General features: G+C 37.8%; 3 protein-coding genes across 6 annotated transcripts in view; 1 reads left to right on the plus strand and 2 right to left on the minus strand.

Annotated features, from left to right (window-relative positions):
- Positions 1-1,935: 1,935 nt before the first annotated feature.
- LOC110022690 (pentatricopeptide repeat-containing protein At5g56310-like) lies at positions 1,936-4,275 on the minus strand. Of its 2 annotated transcripts, none has more exons than XM_020721766.1 (2): positions 3,482-4,275; positions 1,936-3,200 (listed from the first exon to the last, which is right to left on the minus strand). In XM_020721766.1, exons 1-2 carry the CDS (start codon positions 4,188-4,190, stop codon positions 2,386-2,388), a joined length of 1,524 nt encoding a protein of 507 aa, XP_020577425.1. In that variant the 5' UTR covers positions 4,191-4,275; the 3' UTR covers positions 1,936-2,385. The 2 variants fall into 2 exon arrangements, with proteins under 2 accessions (XP_020577425.1, XP_020577424.1); XM_020721765.1 differs by having other exon boundaries at positions 1,936-3,209.
- A 169-nt stretch (positions 4,276-4,444) lies between these two features.
- On the minus strand, positions 4,445-7,226 carry LOC110022689 (G-type lectin S-receptor-like serine/threonine-protein kinase At2g19130). Its single transcript, XM_020721764.1, has 2 exons — positions 4,833-7,226; positions 4,445-4,784 (listed from the first exon to the last, which is right to left on the minus strand). The coding sequence occupies exons 1-2, from the start codon at positions 7,205-7,207 to the stop codon at positions 4,613-4,615; spliced, it is 2,547 nt and encodes an 848-aa protein (XP_020577423.1). The 5' UTR covers positions 7,208-7,226; the 3' UTR covers positions 4,445-4,612.
- An 8,137-nt stretch (positions 7,227-15,363) lies between these two features.
- LOC110022671 (G-type lectin S-receptor-like serine/threonine-protein kinase SD1-1) overlaps positions 15,364-20,341 on the plus strand; it is a 14,664-nt gene continuing 9,686 nt past the window's right edge. For all 3 annotated transcript variants that reach the window (XR_002293806.1, XM_020721736.1, XM_020721737.1), the window contains exon 1: positions 15,364-16,653. Coding sequence is in view for 2 of the 3 variants with exons in the window: in XM_020721736.1 (XP_020577395.1) it covers positions 15,384-16,653 (1,270 nt within the window). In the remaining variant the exon portion in view is untranslated. The remainder of the gene's footprint in view (positions 16,654-20,341) is intronic.

Here is a 20,341-nt window from a genome sequence, read left to right on the forward strand (position 1 = left end):
TGTTTTTTAGTTTTAAGTTGTAGTGCTTGTACAACACATTGGGAAATTATATTCTTACAATGTGCAAGTGGCCATCAAAGAAAGGAATAACAAGTTTCACACATAACTCACCGCAACTCCAATTGCGAGGTACATTTTGCCTATAAGCCGAGATGTTGCCCAGATTTTCCTCTTCTTCCTCATATTCAAACATATCAAAAGTGCCCCTCACATAGGCATCACTCTCCGATTCCAAATTTGCTTGTGGATCAAAAAAATGGCGTCGAAAATTTGAATGTCCAGTACTCTAATTATGGAGCACCGGTGTGGTTGTAGAGCTTCTCGTTTTGAGCTTCTGGATCAACCTTCGCATCTCCATAGATAATCGGAAGAATTCATAAGCGAGTTCATTAATTCGCTTCACTAGGCTATCCTCTGCTAGCAGCCCTGTCGCAAATTTTCGCCGAACTCCTGCTCTGAAATCCTCTGCTAGCAGCCCTGTCCCAAATTTTCGCCCCTCGCTCGCGGACTGTTCCTTCTCCGTCTCGCCAAACCACACAAACCTGCGGTGTGAATCCAGTCGATCAAAGCTTCCACTGCTCACCGAATCTGTCGTGATTTGGCCGGCCGCGAAGCGACACAGTTCCCCCCTCCTCTTTTCGTGAATGTCGAACTCCTCTTTTTCGTCGCTGGTCGCGAACACTTTAACGCGGACCTCTAGCCAAGAAGTATGAATCTTCCCACAAACGACGTCAATTGTTGTGAGATATGTACTTCTTGACATAAAAATGAAATGCAAAGAACACAATCAAATACAGATCGTTTATGTGGTTCGATCCAACTGGATCTACATCCACGAGAGGGAATCAATGAAATAGTTTACTAAGGCAAAAGAAATGGAGAATACATAGTTTATACATAGAGATGAGTCATCATCTTCCTTCTATGGTCTCCCTCTCAAGTGACACCTCGATACAATGCCTCAAGATGCTCTCCTCCTCTCTAGCTCTTTAGTTATTCTCTCCCCCTTTGTGATAGCTTAAGATCTCTTCCCTTTGCTCTCCTAAGCCAAAACCAGCCCTCTATATTTATAGAAGCAAAAGAGTGGTAGGTGAGCGGTAGGTGGGAGGTAGGTGGCCGGTAGGTGGCCGGTAGGTGAGCAGTAGGTAGAGATGTGGTAGGTGGCGGTGCCACATTACAATCAAAATAATAGCACTCAAAGGAAAAGCCTAGTAATAAAAAGGATGGGAAGGCCCCTTTTATCACGGGTTGAACCAGCATATTTTTTAAGATGAGCAAAATCACCATATCTATTTTTTTTTAAGTATTTGCCAAAAAAAAAATATTTTATTTAAAATATGTTAATTTAAGGAGGCAAATTGCCCACCCAAGATATAGCATGGTTTCACCCATGTGTATCATTCTCATCCCTCTAGATGAAATGTAAATAAAACTAAGTAAAATATATGCTAAGTATTGTCTTTTATTTAAAATTTGGGTTGTCTAAAATATTTTGGGATTAGACAAACTTGCCAAATTTTTTGAAAGAGAATAAAAGCTCAAATTCCATTCACAAAACTTGCTAAAAATTTTGAAAGAGAATAAAAGCTCCAATTCCAATCATAAAGAGGTTTTCATAATATCATATAGCATTAATATATATAGGGATGAATATCAACATTTAAATGAAAATGGTTATTTGACATATTGGCGAATGTCAAATGAAGTCTGATTTCAATGTGAATAGGTTTGTTCCAACCGTTTTGATGTCTAGATGTGTTCACACAATCATTTTCAAAAAATAAAGCCATGTTAAAAATTTGTAGGTAACATTATTTTTTATAATTTATACTAATTATAATAAATTTCTAACAAAAGTATTTTAAAAGCATCAAATGTTGATCTTAAACCTATATGAAAAAGTTGAAGGTTTTTGAAATATAGAGTATGTGCCCAAAAAAAAAATCTGACTCTCCCTTAGGGGAGTACTCGGCAAATTCTGTTTATGAAGATTGGGGCGACTACAAATAAGATGGTAACGTTCTTGTAAGAATGACAAATTATATACATTTTTATGGAAGGACGGATATTTAGAAGAAATGGAGGTTAGTCCCATACCTGTGCGTCGCGTCCTCTATTATACATTTTCCTTTAAAATATACATTCCTCGCCAAGTAGTACTTGCGCTCGTCTTATATTCTTTCAAAAAGTGGCGTTGGGTTTCTTAATTGTCTGAAAGGGAGACAAAACAAAGCTTGGGAATGCCTCATAAGCAGTAGTGGATGAGAGTTGCAGCACCCAAATTTTCGATTACTCTTTCCACCTTATAGTCACTTCACATTAATGGCATTCACAGCTTCACACCAGTTGGGGTTGCATTACCAAGTCATCAAAATACATGCTTGATTAACTGTGGCTAAGCCCTGGAGTCTTTGCAGCTTTCCTCAAATTCATAGACCGCCTGATCATCGCGGCATCCACAGGTCGGCCAGCTTCCACGTAAACGGCGCTGAGCAGGATATAATACCCTCCCTCCTCGGGTTTCAGCTTCATAAGCTTCGCCACAGCCCTCTCCCCCATCTTCACATCGCCATGAATCCTGCATCCGCCAAGGAGAGCACCCCACACCTTATCGTTGCTTTCAAACGGCATTTCCTCCACAAGATGCCAGGCTTCAGTCAGCATCCCTGCCCGCCCAAGCATATCCACCATGCACCCGTAATGCTCCACGCCAACCTTCTCACCTCTCTTCCTCATTTCAGCAAACAGCTTTCGGCCTTCTTCCACCCGGCCGGCGTGCGCACAAGCGCTCAGCACGGCCAGATTGGTCACTCCGTCCGGCCGCACCCTCGGTCCTTCTCTGGATGACATTCGCATGAAGAGTGCGATGGCTGCATCAGCATCACCATGTGTGGCGTGAGCCCAAATCATGGAGTTCCACGTAACAAGACTACGCCTCTCCTCGCACATTTCGTCGAACACCTGCCGCGCCTGCAGCAGGCACCCGCACTTTCCGTACATGTCGATCAGCGCATTGCGGAGGGCCACCATCCAGCCAAGCCCCTTCGCCTCCACGTACCTATGCAGTTCTTCTCCGGCCTCAAGGTCCCCTATAGCACCACACGCTGTGACCAAGCAGACCATTGTCACTTCGTCTGGAGGCATTGGCATTTTCTCGAATAGCTGCAGTGCGTCTCGGGGGCGGCCTGCCCTCGCGTAGCCTGAGATGGCTTTGAACAAGCTATTTGAACAAGCTAATTAACTAGATAACGAGCTGAGCAAAGCTCCGGGTGTCAATAGGTCTGAATCCTTATCATTAGACTATTGATTTTTTGAAAAACAACCGAATGTAAAAGAAATTTCGTGTAAAAATAATGTTATATTTGAAATATTTTAAATTATTTCACACAATATAAAACTACGAACTTTTTGTTTATTGACAACCTGAGATCATGGCCGTCCACGACACCACGTTACGAACTTTTTGTTTATGCATGACAACCTGAGATCATGGCCGTCCACGACACCACGTCCAGCTGCACCGCGGGGATCATTTCGTCGAAAACAGCCCTTGCGGCGTCGGGATCATTCGCGCGGAGGTGGGCATTGACGAGACCGGACCAGGAGACGGCATCCGGCGGCACAGGCATTTCATCGAGTACCTGATGGGCGGAATCAGGCAGCGCTAGGGAAGCATAAAGATGGATGAGCGCATTGTGGACGTGGAAATGTGTTCCCTGAGATCCCAAGCAACCGAACTTAAAGACTTGCGCGTGGATGGAAGCGTCATAGTTAGAAGACGAAGATAAGGATCGCGCCTGAGCTTTCAGGAGGAATGTGAAGGTGAAGTGGTCGGGAGGAATCGAGCGGCGGCGCATGGCGATAAAAAGGTGCAGGGAAAGGAATGGGGATGAGGTGTTGGCGTAGCCTCGGATGAGAGTGTTGTAAAAGAAGGCGGCCGTGGTGCTGCTGTGGAAGAGAGTGATGTCTTGGTGGTGGTGGTGTTGGGAAAAGAGGAGGGTGGCGTAGTGGAGGTTGCCGAGCGGAGAGACGGCGGCGAAGAAGAGGAGTTTGGAGATGATGAGGGGGTTGGAGATGTGGTGGCGAAGGAGACGGGCATGGATTCGCTTGAGCTGGAGCATGGATTGGCATTCTTCGGAGAGGTTAAGGAGGATTCTCCATACCTCCTTTCCCTGATCCGCAGTAGCCATCTGTAAGCCGTAGCTTATTGCTAAGACGAAATTGAAGGAATCTGATAAAAATGTCGGGAATTAAACAGCCGCTAGCTAGCTCCATTAAAGCATCCATTAAAAATATTTTGACAACTTGGCTGTATCTATTAGAACAAATTGAAAATGTTTTGATTCTAGCTCCTAGCTAAAACTAAATAATAAAAGAATTAAAAAAATCCCAATTGTATTGAGGATAAGAAATGGACCAATAACTGAAATCATTAAACATCATTGCCAATAGAAAGTGGAACATAAATGCACATAATACAGCATATAGGAACATAGGAAGTACATCAAACCAACTCTGAAATGTGAAAATAAAAATGAAATCTAAGCTCTCAATGAACATCACATTAACACTAAAGGACACTTAGCAGTTGTTCATGATAACTATATTTCATTTAGGACAACGACAAAACTGCAGAATAGTAAACATCTGATTCTAAATCTTTATTTTCTGTAAGTACTTGCAGTGATCCTGGAACTGGAGGAACATTCACCTCAGCAAGATTCTCCAAGATCTGAACAATTTGCCCCATAGATGGCCTATGAGACTCACTGTCCTGAATACACCATGAAGCTATTCTGAATACACCATGAAGCTATTCGTCCTGAATACACCATGAAGCTATTCGAGATGCAGTAACCAGCTCCTCAATAAGAACATCACATTTCAATCTCTCATCTAATAGAACAAGGAATTCCCCTTCCCATATTTTAGTTGCTGCCCATGCTGGAAAAAATACGAACTCAAATTGATGATTTATGTTTCTTCTACCTGATATTATTTCAAAAAGCATCATTCCAAAACTGTAGACATCAGCCTTAGGTGTGATTGGCAGGCCCGAGATCCATTCTGGTGCAAGGTAGCCTACAGTTCCTCTCATGGTTGTCAAGACACGGCTAAAATTCTTTCCTATTAGTTTTGCCATACCAAAATCTGCCAATTTAGGACAGTTATTCTCATCTAGCAGTATGTTTTCTGGTTTTATATCACAGTGCACAATACATTCCCTGCAATTCTCATGGAGGTAAGCCAGTCCTCTTGCGATTCCTTTGATTATTTCGTATCTTGCTCTCCAACTTAAAACCTTACAGTTTTCTTTGAAGAGGTGAGAATCTAAGGAGCCATTTTGCATGTAGTCATAGACAAGCAATCTCTTTGTACCTTCTGAGCAGAAACCTCGAAGGTTAATTAGATTGATGTGTTGAATAAAACCAAGTGTGCTCACTTCTGTTCGGAATTGCTTCTCTCCCTGTTGAACTCCTTCGAGTCTCTTCACGGCTAGAGCGTTCGAATTAGGTAATGTTCCTTTGAAAACAGTGCCAAATCCCCCACCACCCAACTTATCTGAGAAATTCCTTGTCATATACTGTAATTCCGCGTAAGTGTATCGAACCAAAGGTCCTTCTGTTGTCTTCCTTATGCTAATAAACCTTCTGCTTCGGTATCTCAATGCAAGTAAGAGTAAAGCACACAGGATAGCTCCAACTCCAGCTAGAATAGCTGTACATATTATAATCACAGACCTCTTATTATCACCACTTGAACTTGGAAGGTCAGAAGATGCAAGGCGCACATATAATGTCTGAGCACTTTCATCACCATCATACAGCTGTTGCAGATTTTGAAGGTCTTCATTCCAGGTTAAGCAGCCACTGCCGTTGTAAGCATAAGCAGTGCACAAGCACTCACTTAAGCAAACTGACCTGCAATCTTCTAAGTTGTAGGCAGTCAGATGTACAGGATTTGAAGGAAGAAACATGTTGGGCATTTTAAGAAATCCTACTTTATCATCAGTGACGTTGCCGCTGCATTGCATTTTGGTCTTCCTTGCACAGCCACTGCTCCAATCATTCAATTCCCAGTTTCTGAAAGATGCAGGTTGGAAGCCATGAGCACAGCTACAAACAAAAGAGCTTTTTTCATCACATATTCCGAAAGGGCCACAAAGAAAATAGACATCACATTTCAAAGTTGGTCTGGAAAAGAACAGAACCCAATCCTGAATATTGTCCACCCACACAAATTGCTTGATTTGCCCATTAACATCCATCACATGTCTTGTAATCTTAGAACTGGATGGGTCACGATAAAAACAGCTGGTGTATCTTCTCTCTTTGTTATCAACATAAATAACGGTGACAATAGTATGCGGCTTCATGTCAGGAAGTATTGGAACAGCCGTGAAGTAATTTCCATTCCAAAGCCCACTGCGCCAATATTTTTTAGATTTGTTCCATTCAAGGAAAAACTCGCTTGTTCCACTGGGATCTATTGTTTCAGAAAAATATCCAGGAGAAGGATCTTCTGAATTTTTCCATGAAGTGAGTGTTTGATATTCTCCTGTTATTTTATTCATGCCAATCCAACTTCCAGGCACGTAAGTGTCAGTTGGGTGATCAAAACTCTGCCAAATTATACCACCAGTAGTGTTATTTGTAAGATCCCTTAATACCAAATTTCCATTGTCAAGCAGAGCCGCAGCTGTAGAATTTGATGCTTGGTGTGTTGAATTGGATGACCAAATTAAGTTTTTTAAATTGTCGAGTAGGGCAAGATGGCCATTATTAGATAATTTGAACTCAGCGGAAGAAGTATCATACACTGGCTTTTCTCTATTTGCTACCCAAATCACAGTCTGCTTTGAGATCTTTTTGTACCAGATGCCGATGTAGAAGTTAGATGTCTTACCAGGAGAGAAGAAGCCAAGCACAAAGTTGCCTTCTTTGGAGATAATAGTTTGGCTCCCAGTGAGAGATTGCCCGACGTAAATGGTATCAGCTGAGGCAGAAAGAGAAGCATTTGCAGAAAATAAAACCGAGAAGAATACTATGCGGAGTAAAGAGGAGATCATAGATCTAAGATGGACGACCAGCATAAAAGCCATTACGGAGTTTCTTTCAGTAACAAGTGCAGAAATAGCAGTGTTAGAACGAGCTATGTTTAATAATGAAACTATTCGTGTATATGCATACTTTTCATTTGTCTTCATTGGAAGAAATCCTGAGTCTGAAAACATATTAGTCTTGCATTATTAAAATACTTGGTCGATTTATGTTGCATTTCCTACACGCAGCATTAATTGTCTGCGAAAGGTGCCTGTTTTTTACTTTTCCAAAGCAGTTCTGAGGTGTACCATTAAACATGTGGCAATACGATAACGAAATGAAGACGAAGGAAAATTATTAGAAGATTAGATGGGACTGAAGATTTATTAGGTTAACCAAAGATAAGTAATCCAATATCATCTGACTAAGTATTTAAGTACATATCACCTAAATCTTATGTATTTGCACGTCTAACACCTAAACTGTAATTTTTACCTTTATACAATCCAAATCCTTCATATCACGCCACCTTTTTTTTTTAAGAAACATATAATTTTTTATGTATGGATAAGTGCAATATAGGTAAGAATTGAAGTTTAGGTGTTAATATGTGAATACATAGGAATTGAGTGGTAGGTATGTAAATCTTCCAACCTTTTTTTGCAAGTAATTAAGGAAACGGACACCATGGGTGTTAATACCCGAAATGCATAATTTTTTTTTAACGCCAATGATTACAAATTTATTTTAAAATTTTAAATTATTATCTTAGTGTTGGACTAAAATCTAAGCAAGATGAGACATCTTGATTTTCTTATGTGGATAATCTTGAAAAGGGGGAAAGAGCATGGGGTTAGGTGATCTAACCCAATTGAAATAATTCACTATGTAATTGTAAATACATGTGTTCACTCTGTTTTTAAATTAGAAAAGATAAAATTACAACATTAATGTACAACAATAGCTCATCAATACTAGTCGTAATCTCGTTGTAATTCTTAGTGATAATGTTGACATCAGAGTACAAGAACCGTTATTAATTATTATAAAGGCAATAGTCAATCATGAATATTGTATATGCTGGTTATTGTGTCAGCTAGTCATAAGTATCTTAGTTGAAAACTATAGTAGTAGAAAGAATTAGTGTCTGATATTTGCATCAGATATTTCCGACACAACTATTAGCATTGGATTTGTGGCTGCTAAGCAACAAAAAATAATTTATGAAATTTGCATCAAAATTAGCGTCTGATTTACGGCAGACAATTTGTCAGTATAAGTGTTCCGAAAACGAGAAAACTTCTTTTGGATTTGCTACGGATTTTGCGTCAACTTTGCGTTGAAAAAAAAACGTCACAAATGCTTTACTAGTTAGCGTTGAATTAAACTGACGCAAATTTGACACAAATGACCAAATTTACTCATCTCGCACGCCTAAATTTAATTTACTCTCTGCTTGTCTCCCCCTCCCGCTCATTTCCCCATTAGCCAGAAAGTCTTGCACACGAATCTTAGACTCCCCTTCCCTCTCCCCTTTCCCTTTCCCTCTTCCCTCAAGGGTTTGTTGACAAATCCATTGCCTTCCTGAAAGAACATGGGTTTGTTGACAAATCCATTGCCTTCCTGAAAGAACCTTCACAATACAATCACCATTAGAGCTAGCTTGGAAGGTAACATATGAATGGCTTGCAGAGACCATTGAAACTCTCGTAGTTCTCATCCTTCTGCTCCACTCCAACTAGAACACATTGAGGAAGGTATGTATCCTACATTAACTCTATATAGAACTAATTTAGGGTAAGTAATTTAGGGATTGGCTTTAAGTTTAAGTTCCTATTTTTTTGCTTTAGTAATAAAGTTATTATCGAACATTTACAAGTGCATGTACATTGGTGTATGCTTTTTGTTGATGATATCATTTTTGTGGATAATACTAGAGAGTGTTCAGTAAAAACTTAATTATGAAGGTCAATCATAGAGTTTAAATGCTTTCATTTGTGTAGATCTAAAACAAAATACATTAAATGCAATTTTATTGGTAGTTAATCAAGTGGCGTTGTTATAACAATAGATAATCAAATCATTAAAAGGAATGAACATTTTAGATATGTCGGGTCTACTGTTGAAAATGTTGGTGATATAGATGGGAATGTATTAGTAAAACTCAAGTGGGATGGTTGAAGCGAAGGAATTCATAAGACCTATTGTGTGATTGAAATGCCACTTAGACTTTAACACAAATTTTATAAAACAACTGTGAGGCCTACATTGCTTTATGGTGCAAAATGTTAGCCTATAAAAGAAACACAAAAGTAAGCTAATTTAGACTTATGTTAGGGTGGATGAGTGGCTTTACACTTACAGAAAATTTGAAATGAGTATATCCACGAAACGGTTGGAGTAGCTCCATTGGCATACAAGATTAAAGTGTCACCTTAGATGATTTGGTCACATCAAACGTTGACTAACTGTTGTCCCAAGTAAGATTTGGAAGAGTAACTTATTGAGAAAAGGGAAGTATAAGAATATGGACAAATTGATGACTCATTTAAAAATAAAAAAGAGAAAGGGACGAAAACATTGTAATTGATATTCTTGATTTTTTTTCTATGTTACAGCTTTACGTAAGATTTGTGTCTGTTTTTGGATGCAAAAGCGATGTTACATCAACAATAATATTTCTTCTTTCTACGATATATTCCAACTCAAATGAGACAGTAATTTGACGCTAATATTCATCATTCATACTCAAATTTTGACCCACGTTATGTATAAACAAATCCGATGTTAATACAACTCAAAACTCCGACACAAATTATTTGCGTAGAAATATTTCGACATAAATTAGACGGAAAAAAAAAAATTCCCGGCCCTCAATTTAACGACAAAAAATAGGACAAAAACCAAACACAAATTTGACGCTAACCTTTAAATAGCGTCAGATTTGCATCTTATTTGTCTATGATCTAGTCGACACAAGTATGTTTAATTTATTTAGTGCATGTATATCGTAGATGGTTGTTTCGAGAGCGTCAGTTGGCCACAGAGGTCATGGTAGGGAGCTGCAGGAACTGTGAGCCACGCATAGGCCTTAGTTGGTTACATAGGTCATAGTGGCGAGTTGTGATTATGTTCGTAAGTTACAAAGGTCAGAATTTGGAGCTACATGAGCCGTAAGCCATAGTTGGATAAAAATATATTGAAATGGGTGAGTATGTATGTAAATTCCCGAAAAAAACATAGCCTTCAAAAACTCTTAAAAGAAAAAAAAATGATGCAAGTCATATTGACTTACAGGAGAACTTTCTCTTTTGGCCAATAAGTTTTAGGTTCAAAACCGCACATATGTGCGGTAAGTGAGTTTGTATGTTTGTGAAAACTAATTTGTGTATTTGTATTATTAAAGAACTTTGTAGTAGAATGGGATCCTGTAGAAGACCTATCTCCTTGACTACTGTAGAATTATTACAAATAGCACGTATTTATAAAATTTTTGTGTTACAATACATTGTTGTTTTATATATATGCATATATAACTCTATTTTTGTGTGTTTACATTTAATATTTATTTATATGACATTTAGATTTTTATATCAAATTATAATATTATTAATTTTATTTTCTAAAGAGAAATGACTTCCTAATGATATCTTTTGATTTATTATATCATTAATATTATATTTTAAAGAGGAATGATTTTTTTATTCAGTTAGTAATAATAAAATAAAATATAAATAAATAATAAAATTTAGATGTTAGTTGCATAAATTTTATGAGAATTATATAAATTATATAAAATATACGTATTTTTTTTAAATATATACTGTTTAAGGATATTGCATTTTTCTGCACTAGATATATAGCCATCCATCCGTTTGTTAGCTTGCAGCCGCCTAGGGCAGGACCGCAAATTAGAAAGCAAGTCAACAAAGTCGGCCAAATCCAAGGAGACATTTAAGTCGTTTATAACAATAATAATAATAATAAAAGAAGAATTCTATTTTTTATTTAAACTTTATTTTGATGATTTTCTGTTATTACCATTTTGAACTAGAAAAAATTATAAATGATTTTTTGTTAAAATATTCCCCAAAAATGTTTGTTATTATGCCCTTCTTGATGGCTAAGATGGGCTGGGGATACGCATGATAAAAAAATAATATATATATATATATATATATATATATTTTTTTTTTTCAAAATAGCATAAAAATTATGATATTGAAAATATTGTGATGAAAATCCATCATATATTTCTTGAATGTAATTTGATTGAATATTAACTACTACAAATCCCTAAATAATGACAGTACCTCTCTCACATCAACTTATGATGAATGGTTTAAGGACAAGAACTTTATCAACTTTAATATACACAACCCCATTTCTCCTATGATTATTATAATTTGAAAGTGCTAGACTCGAGTCACCGCCAGACATAGGTGTCAATTCGGGTCAGCGGGTTGGGTTTGAGTCCGACCCGAAAATGATCCACCCCGAATATGATCAACCTAAACCTAACCAAAATAATAAACAGGTTAAAAACTAAGGCCCGAATCTGACCCGAGCCCAAGCTTGCCACTCTAAACCAAAACTGACCCGAACTTTTATGCTTATTTGAGCATGTTTGGGTTTTCAGATTCAACCCGAACCCATATCAAATAATAAACAAGAAAAAGAGAATAAAATAACAAACATTTGAATGAAGGGATTATGTAACCTTTTTTTTCATAGAATGATCATCTATTTGTAGACAAATGGGTTATAGGTCTATTATAGTTTGAATATTATCATTTATATATGTTAATTAAGATATTGTTTTTTTTAACTTGAAATATGTATATGTAACTTTACCTTACTACTATGCTTTATGTTAATAAACTTATAATGACTTGCAAAGGAGGGTTACCGGACTAGTTTTTATTTAAATATAATTTATTAATGCAAACTCCATACAAAATTAAAAACATAAGATATAAATATTATACGATTTAAGTGCCTATAATTTGGGTTAGGATGATGAATCTCATATAACTGGCCACTTTACTATTCTTATTAATTTGATATTATACAATAGTTTACTTAACTCACTATGATTAATCTTACGAAATATCATATATTATAACATAATTCAGTAGAATGTTTGACTTGTATATTATAATTGAAGTAAGACACTTCTTATGATAAAATTAGCTATATACACCTCCACTAGATACCACGATACCTTCCAAAACACGAGATACCAAAATGAGATAATTTGACGGCGATCAATGTTTTGTGCATGATACCTATATATGAGTATAAACATAGATAATTTTATTTTTAGAGCATTTTTTATTATCATAATAAAATAGTTATTACTTATTTGCAAGCATATTGTTTTATATTTTTGCATTGAATATAGTGCCATTTTTTTGTATAACCTAGTGGGTTGTTTGTCTTCGTGAGAAATGATAAGGCTTCAATGGAATGAAGCTTTTAATCTCTTAGATAGAGGTACCTTTACATTGATATAGCCAAACACTTGCAATTATAGACTAATTATATTTTGTAGAAGTTGTCAGAGAACTATGGTCAATTCATTTAAATATTTAGAATGTGAATTATTCTTATGTATTTGAATACATGGTGCATAATGACTTCTGCTTTATTATTATAGTTTGATGATGTAGCGGCTTTGTATTATGAATTTTGGATGATTGAAGATCTCTTTCATTATAGATTTTGGATGAACTCTCCTTGCATACTAAACCTGATATCATTTATTATGTTATATAGGTCATATTGGATTAGGTTGCAACAGTTTAATTACATGAGTAAACTAAAGCTCAATTTTGGATCACTTAGGAGCTACATAAAAAATAAAATTATATTGGCTCTAGTTACTAATAAGTAGGGATCTGAATTTAGCTTGAAAATCGTTATTTGATCGAAAATTAATTTAAAATTCGGCTCGGATCTAAATAAACGAGCCAAGCTATAAGCTAAAATTTTGGATAGAGTTTTTTCGAGATGACCCTAGCTCGGCTCGAAATCGGATCATTAACATTTCTAGCGATGTTAGGGCTTTGAATTTAGCAAATTTAGCTCGAAGAATGTTAATTGCTCCAATATTTATTCGAATTTTGGCTCGGATCGAAGTAAACGAGTCGAACTAGTAGCCAAAAGTTGGATAAATTTTTTTCTATTAGATTTTAAGCCGTCCCCACATCTGCTCAAAATCAGATTAATTACAAGCCTACCAATAAGAATGAATTTATATAAAGAAAAAAACTCAAATAAGCATATGTTAAGAGTTTAGGTGGTTCTATTTTCTTTTTTTTTTGTAATTATTTTTATTATTTTACTATTTTTAAAGTGGTTTGCATATATCAAAAATACCAACAGTAATCTCAAAGAGAACGAATGACCAAGATGAAATGATCTCCTTTCAAAGTAAGCAATCAACCGACGATTCAAGGTCGAACATGAAACCAGATTTTCAAACCTATGATAGGTTCAAGCTCTGGAGATGGTTCCCCACTCGGTAGCAACAAGACCTTCCAAAAGTGAGGCGTGAATCATCTCGACAACAAGTCTCACCGGATATCCCATGAGAGCTGCGACAAAATCCGCTCAAGTCCTAGCAAAATTGAGAGATTCTGTTGAGGCAACGAACCAACCAGGTAGGCAAGTCACGAGCCCTGTAAGACTAAAGCCGAACGAAAAAAGACACATGCCGAACGAAAAATGACTCATGGCTCACTAAAAAAAAATCGACCGATCACATGCAACCAACCGACCCCGTAGTCGAACCAAATGACCACCTTACAACTGACCGCTTTGGTCGACTATGCAAAGAGACTGAGAAAGATCGCCATATGGTCAAACACCTCAACTGACCAACGTGTACTCCAAAGAACACATATGTCACTTAGTTGGTCGCCTCAGTCAATTGACTTCAAGCCAACCGATTAGCCAATTATCAATAATGTTAAAATTCAAATTGTAAAACAAATGACATAAAATATATACAATCAATTAGAGCCTTAATGACATTAAAAAAGGGTTCCATAATCATATTCTTAAAACACTCCTCTATATGTACGAGATAAAAATACGAATAAAGAGACATTTCCATCGCTTCTCTCCACAAAGATCTCAAACATATCCTACTCTCTCTTCCTTATCTTCTCCACTCAGCTCTAACTCTTGGAGCGTGATTTACAAAGGATAAAATAAAAACCAACATGGTTTTATCTTTGTATAAGTTTGGAGTTTCAAAAATTAATTCAATAGGTAAACTTGATTTGAACTTTGGGCTTAAAAATTTTGAATTCAGATTAACCAGATTAATTTTTTGGAAAGATTTTGGTTAGGAATCTTAACCTGTTAATTTTCGGGCGGATTAATTTTTTGGTTAGGAATCTTAACCTGTTAATTTTCGGGCTGAGTTTGGGTTGATCCACCAATCTGAAATTGACAGAAAATTGACTCGCTAATCTGCCATTAACTCAAAATAAACTCACCAATCTAAAATTTACTCGATTGAGCTGTAATCGACACAAATTTGCTCAAGTAGTTGTTGTACGTTGTGCTAAACAAGTTATATGGGCTCTGTTTTAATCAACAGATTGAAGACGGATTTGACTTTTTGACTTGTTTATTATTCTAGTTAGATTCAGATCAAGTAGTTTTGAGTCGGGTCAGTTTCAAATCAGACCTGAACCCAACTTACAAACCTGACTTAGACACTCCTATGATATATATCCATTGTACAAGAGCTAAGAGACTATTTTCATATACTATTTGTGAAACCCCTTAAATAGAATGAAGTTAATCTCTTAAATTTTGAGATATCTTTTGGTAAAATGGTGAAATTTCAATAGAAACTCTATAGTTAAGCGGCTCATGATGAATCATTCTTTGGAAAAAGTTATCAAAACCGTGAAGCTATTAAACCAAAGCCAATAATATCTTAATGGGTGAGAGTTGGGGGCATCACACTTTAAAAATGAATTCAAACTCAAAATCATGCTTCTTTGATGCTGCTTCTCACAAGATGGTCAGCTCAAGTAAATATTGATAGTGATTAAATATTAATTTACCAAATAAGTAAAGTTAATATATAATGTAAAACAACCGTATACATGCTCCATATAGGACAAAATTAGAAAGGACAGGGCCCCGCGGTTGACCATACCTGATACCGCATTGGTCTCGAGTGATGTCAAACCACACGAAAAAAATCTCAAGTCCTCCACCTAAAATCCAACTCGTTTTAAAGGCCAAAAGTTTATTTCTTCCCCTTATAGAAATTAAATAACCATTCCTTATTTTTTTACGATTCATCCTTACTACATGGGAAGCCTCTTCCTCCCCCTCCTCCTCTCTTTCCCCCTCCTCCTCCCCCTACCGTCCACCTCCACAGACACTATCAGTCCCTCCCAACTTGTAGCCACCGGCCAAACCCTCATATCTGCCGGAGGAACCTTCGAGCTGGGCTTCTTCAACGCCTCCTCACCATCCAGCTCTTTCTTAGGCATATGGTTTCACAAAATCCCCATTCGCCAGATCGTCTGGGTAGCGAACCGCCGGTCTCCAATCACAACCGGAAAGGCCACCCTTTCTCTCTCTACAGACGGCAATATTCTCATCACCGCCCCCGACGTCAACGGCGGCCGCCTAAAAAAAGTCTGGTCCTCTAACACCTCCGGCATAAAAATCCCATCTTTGAAGCTTCTGGACTCGGGCAACCTCGTGCTAACCGACAGCGGATCAAATGCAATTGTTTGGGAGAGCTTTTACGACCCCTCCGACGCCTTCCTCCCGCAAATGGAACTCGGATTAGACCTTACACGTCACCTTGAGAAGAAGCTTATGTCCTGGAAATCCTCCGACGACCCGTCGCCGGGCGGGTACACCTACGGCGTGCGCCGCACCGGTTCGTCGGAGCTCGTTGTCTGGAACGGCTCAAACATCGAGTACCGCACCGGGCCATGGACCGGATCTTCATGGAGCGGCATTCCTCAGATGAACTCGGATCTCCACTTCATCTTCACCTTTGTCGTTCAACCCCACGAAATTTACTACACGTACGAATCGGTCAATAAGTCTGTAATGACTTTGATAACCCTCGACCCCAACGGCGGTTTACAACGGCTGGTTTGGCTGGGCGGAGAATGGAGGCAGTACTGGCGGCTGCCTGAGGACAAGTGCGACGGGTATGGCACGTGCGGGTCGTTCGGGATATGCAACGTGTACTACCCCGAAGGGGTTTGCAAGTGTTTACCGGGGTTTGAGCCGTCGTCGACGTTGGATTGGGCCTTGAGGGATTACTCAGGCGGCTGTAAGAGGAAAACGGCGTTGAATTGTTCAGGAGGAGGAGGTGATGGGTTCGTGAAGGTGAGCGGGGTGAAGCCGCCGGACACGGAGAACGTCACGGTGATCGCCGGAAAGGGAACCGACGATTGTGGTGCTTTGTGTTTGAGAGAATGCCAGTGTATGGCTTATGTTGTGCTTGGTGGGAATTGTTTGTGGTGGGCTGCTCAGCTAATGGACATCAAGGAGTTTGCTTCCTGGACCGGAGGAGGCGTCGATATCTATCTCCGACTAGCTGCTGCTGATTTGGGTAAGTTTTATTCTTAATTATTCCAACACAGTTTGGTTCTGCTCTTCGCTCACTAATTAATTGAATAATATGGAACTTATTAGCCCTTGTTATCTAATTATTATTCAGTTAATCATCCCAAGAAGTTCTCTGCGTTACGCCACGTGGCTCGACGCATAAAATTGCATACATGTCCTTAAGTGCTTTTAAGTACAATTAGGATTATTGAATTGAATGTTAATTATTCCAATGGACAATTCTGACCAGTTAACGTTCATCCAGTTTGTCAAATAAACCGATGCTAACAATAACTTTAAATGGAACCAACCTGCACTAGATAAAGCTGGTTTAAGCTGGTCGGATTGAATTGGGCTTAAATTTAGGCCGGAGCCGTCGAAGGAGAATGGACTGGTTTGCGGGGTCTGGGTGTGAAAAAATTGAAGTCGTCGTGCGGAAGGCCTTTCGGAGGCTAATTATTGAGTATTGTAATTAATGATCTTCATGAAAGTGCTGCTTACTATTCAAATATTTTATAGCTGCCTTAGAAAGAGGACATCTCTATTTTCCACGGTGACATCAGGCGAATTTGACTTGGCCCATGATACAGATCCCCCATTGGCAGTGGGGTCCTGCAGTTGATGTGTTCGGACGCGTGCTTGTTATTTTCGTGGACAAGCAATGCTTGTGGTTAGATGAAGTTTAAATGTCCTTATTAAATCGTGAACAGAAGGACTAGCAACTTCTGATTTTGAGACCTTCTTCATTCACCCATCTTTTAGCCTCTCACGGTCTATGAGAGGTATCAGTTTGCTGCAGAAGGATGCGCCAAATTTATCAGGAATTTGTATATAATCGTATACAAATGTCACATAGCATCCCTGATTTAGTTGAATTCACCGCTTTCTCATTTCTTCATCGAGTAATGCTTTAAATGTCCTTATTAAATCGTGAACAGGAGGACTAGCTACTTCTGATTTTGAGACCTTCATTCACCTATCTTTTAGCCTCTCACGGTCTATGAGAGGTATCGGTTTGCTGCAGAAGGATGCGCCACCTATTTAGTTGAATTCACCGCTTTCTCATTTCTTCATCTACAAGTAATTGTTGACCTACATATGTGTCAAAACTAAGGCCGCCTGTAAAAAATGACTGAGAATGATAGATGATGTTTAAAGCGTCATGCAAATCATGCAAATCGGACTCGAGGCGCTTCAATCATCATCAAATTGCTCTAAGTAAACTTGTTCGCAAAATGGACCACGTCAACCAATTCGGTGCATTAAAATTATCAGAGGAGATTTAACTCTAGTTAAACTTAAGTTCACTAAATTCATAATGATAAATTTCATAATCCAAAACTTAGATTTACTACTACTTTATGCTGAGGAATCAACATTGTAATGAACAACTTTTATTTAAATTGCTCTGTTGTTATCAGTAGAGGTAATTAATCATAAAAGACTCAAGTTGACAGAAAAACTCAAACCTTTGATAAAAAAAATTGTAAAATAAGTGCAAAATATCCCGTAGTATCTTGTCTTCATACCTGATCCGTCTTCAAAAAAATTAACCCGAAATTTCATGTAAAACTCTGTTGGCATTGTTTCGAGAGGTGGAGCACAAATAGTTTCTCATCACCTTCATATCTATCCTGATTAGGAGTGTTGCCTCCTCACACAACTCTGTCATGCCTTAAGGCACAGGGTGTTGAAGTTTCTAAATCTTTCTATTCATGACTAGAAGATAAATAAGAAATTGTTGGTGTTAGATTGTGATCTAACTTTCAATTTAGTGTGTTTTCAGTTTATTGTTTACTAATGATTTCAGAGAAACGTGGATTCTGTACTATTCTTTTGGTAATTTGGTATTATGTTATCTTTTGGAAATTGATTCTTCTTTTTTGCTATATTTGTGAAACTTGATATAAGACATTTCGTATTCTAGCATTGGGCCTAGGAAAAATGTAGAAATATAACAAGAGTGTGGGAGATGAATATCAAGAAATATAGCTATGAGTTGGCAAGGAACAAACACATTGGGTGAAAATCCACTAAATTTGATATAAATGAAATGGCGAGGGACATAAACATGATCAATTAAAAAAATAACAGTAAAAATATGACATTCTATCATAATAATTACAAAACATACATAGAAGATTAATTTTTCAATATTAGAAATCTTATGCTAGCACTTTTTATACAATAAAGTTCATAAAGAATTATCTTGGCAAATCATTGATTATCATATTCAAATATATAAAAAAAACTTAAAAAATTGACTAGATTGATACAGCTATCAAAGACTGATTAGTCATATATCTTCGCTTTTATATCTGTATATATCCTTAGTCAGTTATCACAACCCTAACGTCCGAAAAGATAGACATTAATCCCATAAATATCTAATGATTTTCCATATAGAATCGATACTCTAAAATTCATCGGTCCAAGTAGTTAACATTGTTGTGGTATATTGAAATAGAAAGATCGATCGACAACGAAGCAAAAAAATAGAACAAGAAAAATCACACAAAAAAAAAACACACAGATTTACGTGATTCGGTAAATTACCTACATCCACGGAGTTGCAGAAAATTTTACTACTTGAGGGATTTACACTGTTTGATCACAACGACAATTACTGGAGAAAGTTTCACACTTACTCACTCTCTCTTCTTCTCTCTATACATCGAGATACACCAAAGAAGAAAAAATACGTACAAAAGAAAAATCTTATTTCTCTTCTGCTGCAAACCAAGCAATCTTCTTCTTCTTCTTCTTTCTGCAAAGCATGCCAAAACCTTTTGCGATAACACCTTGCCTTCTTTCTTCTCCACAAGCCTCACGCACCAAGCCTTCTACAGTCGATCGGGATACTTCCCTCTCTTTCTGCAGAACAGGTGAGATCTCGCGATGATTAAGAGCCTTCTTGCGTGGGAGTAACGAGAGAAAGATGAGTTACGGAACCACTTGAGAGCAAGAGTAAGGTGTAAAACACCCAGAGCGGGAGTAGTTACGACATTTTATTTATATTTTTATTTTTTTATCATTTTTGTTGAACTGGCTCCACACTAACAAATCTTTCACTTGGAGTCCGGTATACAGATAACAACATCTTCTTCGTCAAACTGATATCCTCCACTGGCGGCGTAGCCCTTTTCCTCAAATGTGTTATCCTCCGTTTCACAACTCAAGACCCTTATCTTCAAGCTAGAAGATCAACGGAAGCTGCACATAACTTGAGTTTCTCCATAACAACACCTGTTGTCGACATATCGACAGGGTTCTGGCTTCCACAAATTTTCTCAAGCAACAACTGTCCGTCATCCAACAATGACCGTAGTAATAATTGATCTGAATGTGCTTAGTCCTGGACTAAAATGTTGGATTTATGGCAAGGAATATGACGCTCTATCACTGTAGAGAATGCCCTTCTGATTCTTCTTGCCTAATTCTTCCAAGAAGCCCTGTAGCAATATCATCTCTTTTACAGCCTCTGACACTGCTATATACTTAGCTTCTGTATTAGACAACGAAATTGTCTTCTGCAGATTAGAGTTCCATGATACTACAGTGCCACCAATCGTATAAATATAACCAGTAGTACTTTTTCTAGTTTCAATGTCTCCAGCTAGATCAGCATCAACATAGCCCCGTACCTCTGAACTCTTTCCTGAGAAACACAAGCAAGTTTTTGCAGAGCCTCT

Source organism: Phalaenopsis equestris, unplaced genomic scaffold (assembly GCF_001263595.1).
Source record: "Phalaenopsis equestris unplaced genomic scaffold, ASM126359v1 Scaffold000202, whole genome shotgun sequence".
Classification (NCBI taxonomy): Eukaryota; Viridiplantae; Streptophyta; class Magnoliopsida; order Asparagales; family Orchidaceae; genus Phalaenopsis; species Phalaenopsis equestris.

Coding starts and splice junctions, on each gene's coding strand:
- LOC110022690 (XM_020721765.1), bottom strand. CDS start 4,190: ATGGCTACTGCGGATCAGGGAAAGGAGGTATGGAGAATCCTCCTTAAC. Junction 3,210..3,481: donor GTGGACGGCCATGATCTCAG/GTTGTCATGCAT, acceptor GCTTGTTCAAAG/CCATCTCAGGCTACGCGAGG.
- LOC110022689 (XM_020721764.1), bottom strand. CDS start 7,207: ATGAAGACAAATGAAAAGTATGCATATACACGAATAGTTTCATTATTA. Junction 4,785..4,832: donor GCATCTCGAATAGCTTCATG/GTGTATTCAGGA, acceptor AATAGCTTCATG/GTGTATTCAGGACAGTGAGT.